At 38.7% G+C, this 12932-nt stretch overlaps 1 protein-coding gene across 4 annotated transcripts in view; it reads right to left on the minus strand.

The window, feature by feature from the left end:
• GRHL2 (grainyhead like transcription factor 2) overlaps positions 1-12932 on the minus strand; it is a 65858-nt gene that overhangs the window by 30221 nt on the left and 22705 nt on the right. For 3 of the 4 annotated variants that reach the window (XM_083880053.1, XM_083880051.1, XM_083880054.1), the window contains exons 6-8: positions 11544-11700; positions 9093-9204; positions 3980-4074 (exon numbers count right to left, since the gene is read on the minus strand). In XM_083880053.1, the coding sequence (XP_083736179.1) occupies positions 3980-4074; positions 9093-9204; positions 11544-11700 (364 nt within the window). The remainder of the gene's footprint in view (positions 1-3979; positions 4075-9092; positions 9205-11543; positions 11701-12932) is intronic. The other variant, XM_083880052.1, reaches the window with a different exon arrangement.

Consider the following 12932-nt stretch of genomic DNA (forward strand, 5'->3'; position numbering starts at 1 on the left):
AAATCACTCACTCTTTGAAAACAGCTTATTACTGTATGAGCTATGCCAAAACTCATTAAATAGCTGGAAAGGTTCCCAGAGGTTTCAGCATACTTTGGATTAAAGATCTACATTTTGGTTAAATATAGCAGGACAGTGATTGCACGCAAGTATACACAACAACTGCTCAGCACACAACTCCTGCACTCACTGAAATCATCTCACTCATCTGCCAGCATCTGCCAGAATAACACAGCCACAAACATGTCTGTTTACTGCATGTCCAAGTTGCAGAGCTTAGCAGAAATCTATAATCTCTTGATATCAATGAAAACTGTTGGTCTCTTCAAGGACTTTTTTTTTTAGCAACTGTTCATTGCAGTCATATATTTGATTTTAAGGCTAAAAAATACTTTCCATAAAAATATATAATTAATTGCTTCAGAAGTAACACCACCATAGCAAATTTAAATGAGCCAAGTACTTTTCAGAGAAGACATATCTCAAGGAGCTTGTACGGTTTATGACAAATATATTACCCTTTAAGATAATTATCCTTCTCTATCTAAAGAGAATTCTGCTTCTTTAATCATCTTTCTGCCAAACTAACTTCTGTCAGCACTAACACTGCAAACAGCCAGATGAATGTCTATCAGAAACGAAGTGGAGCTCTGTTCAAGAGCCTCCACTAGAACTTTGTCAACTGGCTAGATGGTACAGCAAAATCTTCTATAGGTCAGCAGCAACTGACTACACAGCTTCTAGCATATTATAGAGACACTCTTAAAAGATAGTTAAAAAGTCAGCCAGTTCTTGTTAATTGTTGTTTGTTTCCTCATCTTTTTTTAAAGAGCTCCTTTAAAAATACCAAACATAGTATTTAGGTTCAACCAAAGGGAGACAACAAATCACCTTACCCATAAATGTTATATATTTATAATAGAATTAAATACGGGAGGGAAACAAAGATGGATTGTACAAAACTGTTCTTCTCTTCCTATCCCTGCTCCCTTACAGCATGTTTTTGTCTTAAGAAAGCACTGAGTTCGACATGGCTATAGAGCCTTCCCCCCATTTCCCTGGATCCTGCTCCAAACCACAAGCCACACAGTGACCTCTAGATAACAGCCCCAGCAGAAAAGGATGTTGTTCTAGAAAACGGTAGGGATGTGCCAGGACTAACTCTGCTCTGCCAGAAGGCAAGGGGACTGCTGTTGTCAACCAGGCACAGCAGAGGAAACACTAGCAGAGTGGTGTTTCTGAGTTTGGTGCTATCTCCTTAGTCCACAGAAAGCAATAGTGCAATTGTTCCATATCTTGACATGCCCTGTACAAGATTCCCTTTCCATTGGCTTGTTCTGCCAAGCAGCAATTAGAAGACGACACATGAAACATGGTGAACTGGGACAACAGAGAGATGCCTCTGCCTGTACCCTCTGGATCCCTGTTTATTCCACTAAGACCCACATGAAATGCTGCCTTACCAACCCTTAAGCAGGTTTACTGGTAGCTGGCAGATTCTGGCTGCCTCATGCATTCTCTTATACCCTCATCCTGAAGGCCTGCTCTGTCTGTGTGTGAGCGGAAAAATCTGACTTCAAATGAGGAAAAATACGGCTTTAAATTAGCTGCCATCCAGGTGGAGTAGGAAAGTGAGAAATCTGATGTTCAAGATAGGTCTTCTAAATATGGGATTTAGTTTCCCAGGACAGAGAGGTATATTTGGTTAGGTGATTTCTACTGCTTTTGTTTGATTTTCCACCTCACTCCCCAGAAGTGTTCCAACAAGAAGTTTGCTTTCTTTGCATCTTCCAGGGCCAGTAGGGTGCTTCATCGCATCCCATCTCAGAGGCCCTGAAAAGAACTATTGTGTGCCATTTTTGTCTGACTTAGAAAAAAAAAAGGCTTTTGTGCCTCTGAGGGGGTTAAGTTTTAATCTTGAAATTGTGGTGAAAATGGAAAACAATACTGAACAGAAACAATGGAGCCAGTTGAAAGATCATCATTCAAAAAGCTTAGGAAAAGGGAGTCTGTAATTATGCCTTGAAATTCTTCATCTCTCATGGATGAGGTAATTGCTGGAGAAAAAACAGCTTTCAGTGACGTGCCTCAGAACTCACAGCTTTCCAACACCGCAGGGGCATCCTATGGGAATCCCCAGACCCAGTGCAACCAGTTATTGTACTACATTTTCCAACAGGAGCAAACATGTACACATACATGTGTGTGGGGAGGGAAACACTTTAGTGCAGACAAGGTGATAAGCTTTCACAAACAATCTGATTTATGCTTGATAGCCATAACTAAATAATAACTAAAGCATGTTAATAATCCTCTTTTATCAATATATTTACAGTTCAAGCTCCTAAAAGATCAGATATTTAATACCCCAAAAATAAGTCTATTTTCATTTTAAAAACCATTTCCTACATAAATACAAGCAGCTTAAATTCCACTCCAGACAATTTTTTAATCCAGTAAGTGCCTTTATTTTAAAATCTTAGCTTTTTTTGCTTCCAGTGATCATTGCAAAAGTTATGTTCTTAATGTTTTGACATCCGAGGCAAGAGCCAGGTGAATGGTGTGAGATTAGAACAAAACGTCCAAGGTTAATACTTGACATTAGTGCATGTGACTTCCTTGTTCCTAGATCAACATGGGTGTCTTGCTAAGTCTGACTTGGAGCTGCAAATGCAAATGTCTTAGGGAGCTGCCAGCCCTTGGGACAAGACTGCCATGCTCTAGCACTGGTAGAGCTTCTGTAAAGGTACTTGAGAAAGACTGCTGTGTTGGAGATTCAGTATTTGCTTGCAGAGTGATCACACAACAGTTCCTGTTGTGACTGCAGAGGACAACCTACAGCTGTATTTTGAAATAGAAACACTTAATAGGAAAATATCTGGGGTGGTGGAAATGTAATCACTACATGAGTAAATACAGCACCATTAGCAACTGGGCCAAGTACAACTCTGTTTATCAAGGTCTGCTTTTGAAAGAGCTGGGTGATTTTCAGAACTACCGTCTTTTCTTTTAAGGTGTGCATCAGAGATAAAAATCCCTGTTACTATAAACAGGCAGCACCTTCAGTGAGGGAGTCAGGACAGTGAGTGTTAATGCTACCACTCAGTATCCAATATAAGTTCTCAGAGGATTCACTCTGAGGATGTAATCTCTCTAATGCTGCTAGAAATGCACAGTGGGCAATTGTGCATGAAGATGTCTTTTTATCTGAAAGATTCATAGCTTTACTTGAACATTGGACATTTTGTATTCAACATGAAAACAGTATCAGGAGTTTGCCGAGCTCAGTGTTTGCTGTTTATTAACTCTACTTCCCCAAGAGTACTGCATTACCCCCACTCATTTTACACAGCCTATTTCCCTCGTTTGCTTTCCAGGGGCCAACTTCTTCTTATAACTACCGACAGTTTTTCATTTCTCCCACACTAGTCCATGCAGCTAAAGCACTCTGACAGCCTTTGTACAACCTTATCTGTAAGAAACTAGTTAAGGTGTTCTGATGTCCTGGTTTATGATGCCCACTTAACAGTCACATTCCTGACTGAAAAACCCCACGCCTGAGGGTACTTGACCATGAAAAAAAAAAAAAAAAAAAAAAGAAGAAAAAAAAAAAAAAAAAGAAGAAAGAGAAGACAAAAAAAAGTTTAAAAAAGCCTCACTCCTCAAAAATACTTCCATTCCCAATTGCAAAGACAGTCTGTGTAACAATGTAAAAAATAATGGCACCAACACTAGTCTAACTTACAGAATATTGATTAGGAGGAGATGCTTATAATGTAAAAAGGAAGATGATAATTTAGAGGAAGAAAACACTCAGCTTGTGTCTTACACCTGGCTTTGTGAATAGGAAAAAATCTTTTACTGTTTCTCAGGCTAGGCACCTACCAACAAGCCCTCTTATTTGACAGAATGAAGTGGAACAGTGCCTAATGATGGATGGTACTTATAAAGGGATGCCATCTGTATGGCTTTTCCTCACCTTTGCCTCCTCATTGACATCCCAAGTAAAGGACACAGCATTGAATGCAATTTCTTCAATATTCCCAATGGTATTAAAACTCTCCTTGTAATCAGCTGTAAAAAAAAAAACAAGAGTCATGAAAAAATTTGAACTTTCTGGTTTACAACTCATAGTACTTATTTGCTTCTTACGTTGGGTTGTCTGGTGCATCAAAACAACCTCTTGTATTGTTTATGATTAATTATGAATAATCTTAATTGCAAAGAGGTAATATAATGCAACCTGAATCTTATGCACAGTATATCACCAGCTAATGTTCTTGCAAAATATTGTTGGCTCTCCAAAAGGAGTAAATGTGACTCTACTGGCAATGAGTCAGTGCCTTCATTAGTTTGGCCTTCATTAGCTGGAAAATTAACTGAAAACTATTGAAGCATTTACAGGGACTGTTCAAACATTGATATTGAGAAAAAACCATGGTAAATCCTGAAGAAGAAAGAAGCTTTCTAAAAGTCTAAGAGCTATGATGAGAGGAAATCATCAGCATGCATTTCAATTGTCCCAGGAATTACTGTACTGGAGGCTGGATTAATATTTATATACTATTAAAAACAAAATCAAAAACCTCACAAAAATCCAAACCAACAAAAAATCCCCCACAAAGAACCAAAACCACAAAGATCCTTTTTCCAGAGTATGTACCCCACTAAAACAGCAAATAAAGAAACAAATATTTTTAATTTGTCTGATTACAAAATCTGCACCTTTTTCCCCATGCTGTTATTATTATCATGAATAAAGTAGCATTTTGGAAGGAATGAAAAGCGAAAGGGAGGAAGATTTCAAAGTTGACTGACCCTCCCCCAAAAACAGTAAGGGTGGAAAACTATGTAAAACAGACAACTCCCAAATCTTCTTTATAATTGGAAAAGAACAAGCACTGCTTTTTTCTCACTTTGTTGGACAGTTTAACACATTTTCTTTTTGATGACAGATTAAGAGAGATACCAGGTAATACCTGCTTGATTAAAGGAACTTCCAGATAATTCACACTAATGGAATAACTCTCCCTGGGACAAACATTTCCTAAGAATCCCTTGAGGGTTGTATTTGGACTCAGTGCCAGAGGGCTGAGATTACACACCTGATCTAAGTTTGCCCAAATCTGTGCTTCAGAAGCATGCTTTGTAATCAGTTATAGAAAGTGGATATTTTTGTATTCTGAGACACATGAATGGTTTCCTTATACATTCCTTTTGCCTAAACTGTCAGTCTCTAAAAAATAATTTATAGGTAATAACTGCTTTAAAATCATTTATAACAAAAACTATTGCTGCAAGAAGAATTATTTCATGTTTGAGACAGGCAATCAGAATACTTTTCTTTGATTTGAAACCCAAGAATGCTGGCATCTGACTGGGCAAATAAAATTGTGCCCCTGGGACACACGAATGATTTTGGATACAGTTAAAAAAAAAAAAAAAAAAAAAAAAAAAAAAAAAAAAAAATCACTGTTCATACCATAGGAACAGCACAAGATACTTGGTGATGTAGCAAATTAACAAAGTATTTGAGAGGGCAGGCAGGCTTTTCATTCTCACCTTGAACTCAGCTCTCCTTTCTAACTGAAGTCATTGGCTTTACTATCTAAATTCAGTGTGGGGATGCAAATGAGAGGAATTAGAAGATACATAGGTAGTTTAATATGCATGTGCACACATCCACCCACCCCTTAAATTTATGATTCACCAGAAAGTGCCTTGTGCAACTGACTGCTGCATATGGGCGTGCTGTGTAGGTGCACTTTGGAAAGACATGAACAAGATGTCTCGTAAAGACACATGTTTTCTTGTCTTAAAAGGCTGTCAGAACCTCACATCCCACCAACCCTTCCCTTCTCTCAACACATCCTTCTCCTTTAATTGCTATACACAAATCTCATGGAGTGTCTATGTGACACTGTTAAAAAGCAGAAGTGTATCCTATTCCCCTCAATTAACAGGCAATTAAAAAAGGATCCCCAGTTGATTAAGAAAGCATTTATACCTCAGAATATTTGAAAGCTGTTAGAGTGACTACAACTTTGCCTCATCTCCTGCTGTGAGTTACCAGAAAGAGAAAATCAGAATTGTTCAATATGCAAAAAATGGCAGCACAGGACTTATTTCTTCTTTTGTTACATAAATTGCATATTAAACAATGGCAATTTTTTAATGTTAAACATTAATCATGCATTACATGTAATTGCATACTTTTGTGTTGTGCACATAAATAATACAAGCTATCCTGAAAAAAAAAACAAGGGCAAGTTTCTTTGGAGGACAAAGCTTCCACACCCACACTTCATATTTGAACCTGTTCCAGTATGTCAAATTATTGCACTTATTCTAAATCATCAATATCCACTGCAATTAAGTATTGTATTCTTTATTTGACATTAATTTAAAAGAAAAAGCTAGTGATCCAATGTTACAGCACTGTGAAAACACAACTGTTTTCCTCTACCCCCCTTATTTCTCCTTAAAAAAACAAACAGGCACCTTACTCCTTCTTCAGAAAAAAACATTACAGTACATAGTCTAAATTTTGGAAAATACCTTCCCTTCTTGCTTAATAACTGTCAGAGCCTCAGGTTTATTTCTCATGCACTAGGGACTTGAATACATGTAAGTACATGCTTATTATTATCAATGCACCTTCAGACCTGTCAATGCACCTAATCCACTGAAGCATCTTTCTTCCCAAGAGGTGCACCAGCCAGTACACAAAACAAATTAAAGCAGTGATCCCTGTGTGTCTGGAGTGAAGGAGCAAGCCACTATTTCCTCTGATGTCCAGAATATAACTGCAGGCCAGAAAGCAGACAGACTATGGAAAGCAGCAGAAGCATAGTCCCCCTGCCCACCTGAGATCTGAGCAGCTGGAACCCAGAACTAGAGCATCCCGAATTAACTTGATCCTCTGCCTGCTAAGGACCACATCATGCTCTAGATTAAAAGTGCATTTATAAACAATTTTAAAGGATTCACAGATGTTAAACATGCTACAAACATCAAATTAAAATAAGAGTAACATCTATGGAACAGGTGATGCAGAGTTATGGACACCTAATCTTCTTTGTTAACTACATAGGGCCTGGACATTAACTCAGTACTTAGAGGACCCCTTCAGCGATCTGAATTTTTTACATAAAGGGAAATCTTCATAGAGCCATTCAACATAATTTTGCATGGAAGGGACCCCTGGGGGTTATCTGGTTCAAGCAGGGCTAACTTTAAATTTGGATTAAGTTTCTCAGTCAGAATCATTTGACGATAAAACTAGAAGATTTTGCTAAATGCAGCTTGATACTTGTATGGGAAAAATAAATGGGTGTCATTCTGGCCTAATAATCTAGTTAGCCATAATGCAAGTGCCAAAGTAAATGAAATGTGCTTCACAAATACCATACTTGTAAGAGCTATGGCTATATTTCAGTTGTTCTCAAGAAAACACTACTGAGCAACACTTAGGTCTTCTTTTCTGAAAACTGAGGTGAACCATGTTCTTACAGCTCTTACGCCTGACAAGAAGGGCTGTATCAGTAAGTCTTACTACACTGTGCTTTGCTCATGTTTGCAGTGCAAATAAAGAATACGCACGAGTGCCTCAAAAGTCAGTGCAGAGCTATTTCACCTCAAACTAATGGAAAATTAAAAGGCATTCACTTTAACACAGGTAAACACACAGCTCATGCACAGCACTTATTTTGCAGAGCACTATTTTAGCGAATATGTATCATAAGTTAACTTGTTGGGGTAAGGCAACTGAAATGTGCCAGGACACCACAAATGCAGTGGAGTCAGAGGCTGTTGGAACTACAGTGGAGCGAGCTGCTCAGCACATACTTTTCAAAGACATGAGCATTACCACCACAAGCTTGTAGGGACTAGCACAAAAAAAAGGCAGCCTTCAGAAAGAGCTGTGACGTGGCCTATTTCTTCTTTTAATGTGTCATGAATAAAAGTCATTTAGTCTTCAGTGGCAGTTTTACTGCATTAGGTACCCCAGTGGGCAAGAAGAGAAAATGAGGGGAAGGGGGGAAAGAAAGAAACTAATGAAACAGTTCAGCCAGAACAATGATAAAATAAGAGGAAAAGAGGAGATTCTGGAAAAGTTGCTTGGACAAAATACACTTGACCTTAAATAACATCAGGCCTCAGTGGAAACTGCAGCATTTGAAAATCTACAGGCACCACAGTGATTAGGACCATTGGAGACAGACCCTCTGATCGCCCAGTTCAATCATCCCCTGAAGTCTCCAAATGTTCTCTTTGGTTTAGCCCCCCTCTCTGCTCCCCCTCATTCCTGCCATTCAATGGTTTGGTTCCCTCAGGCGGTCAAAACAAGATAGACTTTGTCTGCTTTGGTCTTGCCGACTCCTTTGACTGGAATCCGTGCAGATGGCTGCATGTGTAAACTGCATGTGGGAGGGGAGAAGCGCTTGATGTCCAGACACTGCCACTGACTTCAACTTCAGGCTCCTTGGCAGCAAGTACGTGCTCTCCCTCTGCTAAAATCTCCCGGACATGCAGATAGGACAGCTGGGGCTCAAATGGGCTTGTAAATACTTCAGATGGGATGAAGATTAAACAGGTCTCTCAGGATAGTACACCAGAGCTTGCTTCTCCCTCACTGCTGGCACTGACAAGACTCAGACTCTAGGGGTGTAGGAATCCTGCACACTCCTTTGCAGTCACCACAGTAATGACACCTGCACTCTCAGGCTGCAATTCCACATCAATTAGCTAATGTAACTGCTGCTGGATCGAAGACTGGATCATCCTTTGAAAAAAATAAAGGGAACAGACACTCTGCCACACCTGAGAAGGTGCAGACTTTGATTTCCCAGCTGCAGAATGTGGTACACCATTAAATACACATGCAAGAATACTGAGAACCATTCCTTCTGCATGGTCCTTACCCACGCGCATAGAACCCATAGTCCTAGCAGGAATAAGCCATTGTTAAAAACTGTGGTACAAGCCATGAAGCCATTGCCAATACATTCCACCACATTCCTGTGCAAGGCACCAGAGTTTTCAATATCTGAAATCTTCCCTGAAACATCTGGATATTTTCTTACACTCACCAATGTCAAGGACTCTCTGTTTAGCTGTATGCTGTCGGGAATGCCAGTACTTCCAATATTTCAGCTGTTCATCTCTGTTTTTATCCTCACTGAAAACAACCATGACCACACTCTATGAAAAACAACACCAGAGTCACATTAGTTAAAATAATTAATAGTCAAGAACACACACACAAAAAAATCTCTATATGCCTCTAATACTGATCCAGCTACCACCCTCTCCCACTACTTTGGTTGCAGAAGGCTGGGTTTTAATCAGTCCAATACTACAATGTACTTAAAGACTCAGGACGGAAGAAATATAGTCGTAAAATAATGCAAACCCCAGGATTATGTCCTTGATAACCCAAATCAAACATAATCATATTCTTAGTAACCCAAATCAAACATAATCATATTCTTAGTTTTAAAAAGTCAGTGGCTAAAGGCAAGACATTTTCAATTTAGTATACACAGTCTAAATACCCTTTTTTGGAGCAGGAGTCTTGTAGATATGTGTTTAATGACAAATTCAGTGTAACTATTTACTGAATTTTGCTGAGGTTTTCAATTCATGTTCTGAATTCACTTTGTTAAACTGTGATTCAAAGTAAACAGACAGAATTTTTGTGCAACATTTTACACAAGCAATAAAGGCTTTTTTAAAAAAGCCCAGCTGCAGGCAAGCAGAAGAACACAAAACAACGAAAGAATGATCATACCAATTAAAATTAAGTGAAAATAAATCACAGAGAACAAAAACTACACTTTCAAATATCCTGTTTTATTTTCACCCCAAGACACTAAGCACAGAAAATCATTATCAAGCTGCTTTATAAGCCAAGAAGGTGGATCACAACTGATTCATCTTCTGTGTTCCCCCACACAGCCACCACCATAATCCTTCATGTACTCTGTGACCTTCTGCATTCCACCTATTTAAAGCTGAACACCATCACCACATCTTGCATGTCTCTCTAGCCTCTCCATGGGCACGAGGCAGTCCACACTGTGGAGGAGTCCTGGGTTATGCCTGTACATATTGGGTGGACATCAGGTGTATGTGGCTGGCCAGCTGATGCACTAACCAGAACAGGCCATGCAGACTAGCTTTTCCACTAAGGACAGCACTAATATTTTTATGAACCACTTACAGGGAACTTGTAAACATTTAATACCTTCAAAACATCTTGCCCCTCTGTTAACTTTGGATGCAATTGGCAATAAATTCAACAATTACTTGAGTAGGGCCCTGGCAAACAGAACATGATTGTGAAAGTTGCACATGGTTTCACAATCTTCTGTCAACTACATCCTCTAGAAGGATGTAGTCTCACCTCCCCTTTATAATTTCCACCCTTCTGCTGCCACAGCTTCAAAACTTGTGTGGCAGTGCAATGAACCAGGAACATGAGGACTGGTTTTCAGTCAGATCAGTGACCTCCTGAGTCCTGTTTCAGCTCTGCAAGTGCTAGAGCTGGAACCACAAAATGGGAAGGAATGGGTGGCAGAAAAAAGCTTGTACAGCAACAGAGAAGTCTTACATGAGATTCAGCCAACAGCCTCATGTCCTAAGGAAACCAGGATAAAAATTAACTGCTAATTGAAGTTTCCAAATCATTGTCTCTGTTTAGGAAGAGTCTCTAAACTTCATGAATGATAGAAACATATAGGTTGTTGTCTGCTTCACTGCTCGCATTGATTTTCATTGGTTCTTTTGACTGAAGTCACAACATTTTGAGTGCTTCATGTATTTGGATGGAAACATTTTTGCAGCCTCATACATATGCAGCCCTGCCAGCTTCAGGGTAAAATTTACAGGGCTCATTGTTCATTCCAAGGTTACTGGGTCAGGATTTGTTAATTCAAAAACATTACCAAGGAAATCAGGAGGCCCATTCACTAGGTAGATGTTGCTGAATACACAAACTACAGTTTCTACACATAGAATCTAAGAGGCAAATCATTCATTTTGTCGCACTTTTGGGTGAATATCAAGTGAAAGTTCACACTTATACAATGAAAATTATTTAAAATTTATGCCACAAAGGATGGATTCAACTCTTCACGTTTTCTCTGAAATGCACTGGAAAGCAGCTGATGAAGTTCACCAGTGAGTGAAGATGGACTACACAGTCGATGTAGCAGATCCTGGACTTCTTTGCTTTAATCATGGCAATAAGTTCACCAGGGTTAAGTGTAGTATCTGTGTAATCACCATTCTGCCAATCCATAACTGAGGTTATCATTAACTCATAAGATCACACTCTTAAAAAACTGGACAGCAAAACATTCATTACCACGCTCAATAAGGTGCTCTCCCACCTTTACACTGAGCATGACAACAAGCTCACTCTGTCCACCCCTCAAGAAAAAAAAAAATAAAATTAAAAGCCACATAAAATAAAATCAACCACAACCATGTCTATCTGCAGAGCTCCATTCCCACCTAGGAAAGAAATGGGACCATACCCTGACTTTGCTGATGGGATGCCGGAAGCATTTGTTGTCCCCCGTCTCGCTCAGGGTGATGGCGTAGAACTGCCCTTTGTTCAAGTAGGTCATGGGTCCTTCTCCTTGCTTTTGACGCAGAGACTTGGTAGCTTCTAGCGTATACTGAAAAGTGCTGCTGGAAAGACAAGGAGAGAAACACACACAAAATCCATATCACTTTCTCCTTTTCTCTTTTATTATGTAATTATTGCATTGTATAAGGCATAAGAAGCTATTAAAAAATTCCAGGAAAATGTCGCAGGGCAATTTAAAATTGCAATTTTCTTTCTTCGACTTCATCAGATCCTGCAATCAAGCGTAAAACTATCTGGACTGTAAGTTTCTTGGATCAAAGGCTAGAGTACTTTCTCTGAAAGGAACCATTATGAATTATAAGACTGTGTACCCCACAGTGAGAGTGTCAATTACCAAGAGGGGATTCAGTATGATTTGCAGGAAATAATCAACTCCACAGACATTTAAACTTAGCAGTGTTGCAGAAAGATAAATAAATAAATTTAATAAAACACAACGAGAATAAAACATGTTGCAAAAGATAGACACAGAGAATGAAAAGTCCAACTCCTACTGTCAGCACAGTTTAAAGAAGGAATACAAAAAGAAGAGACAGTAAGTTCATTTGTTTAAGGACAATATGCAAATCAAAGTTTTTATAAGCTTTCTTTTAAAAATTAATCAGAGTGAAGTGCCTACATTTAGCTTTATCTTCAATCAAGTAACCTCCCTTTAGAAAAATATCAGGGAAAAACAGTTAGCTCTTGTGCTGAAATTTTACATCTTAAAAAGACCATCCCTCACAGAAGAACTTTCCAACTTCAAAGCAATTCTCAAACCATGAAAAGTTAAGTCTTCATTAACTAGTGAACTGTTAGCTGGAAACAATTCCCACTGAGCCTCTTCAGCCACCACTTCCAATAATGGGCTTGAACAATAATCCAATAAAAATGACACCTGCAGCTCCTCACATTCTCTTAAATGAAAATAATGTTGATCTTGCAAAAAAAAAAAAAAAAAAAAAAATTTCAAACTGCACAGGAACCTTAATGCATCATCCTCATGAACTGGAGATACAGTAGAAGCACTTTCACAATGGTTCTAATTCAGCAAAGTATTTAAGCAGTGCCAGAGCAGAACCAAAAGGAGGAATATGTTGGTCCAGAACAACAGTGTATCCTTAACTTTCTAATTCAAGCAAATACTCTGGATCATCATAGTACTGCCAGAGCAATATAGAAATAAAGGGAAAATAAAAGATAATTTAACTATCCAATGGAAAAAAACTCACAACAAAACATATAACTAATAATTATATTTAAATCCCGACTCGAAGAGAAGGTAGAAAAAATC

The sequence above is a fragment of the Zosterops lateralis genome (assembly GCF_965231275.1).
Source record: "Zosterops lateralis genome assembly, chromosome: 1".
NCBI lineage: Eukaryota > Metazoa > Chordata > Aves > Passeriformes > Zosteropidae > Zosterops > Zosterops lateralis.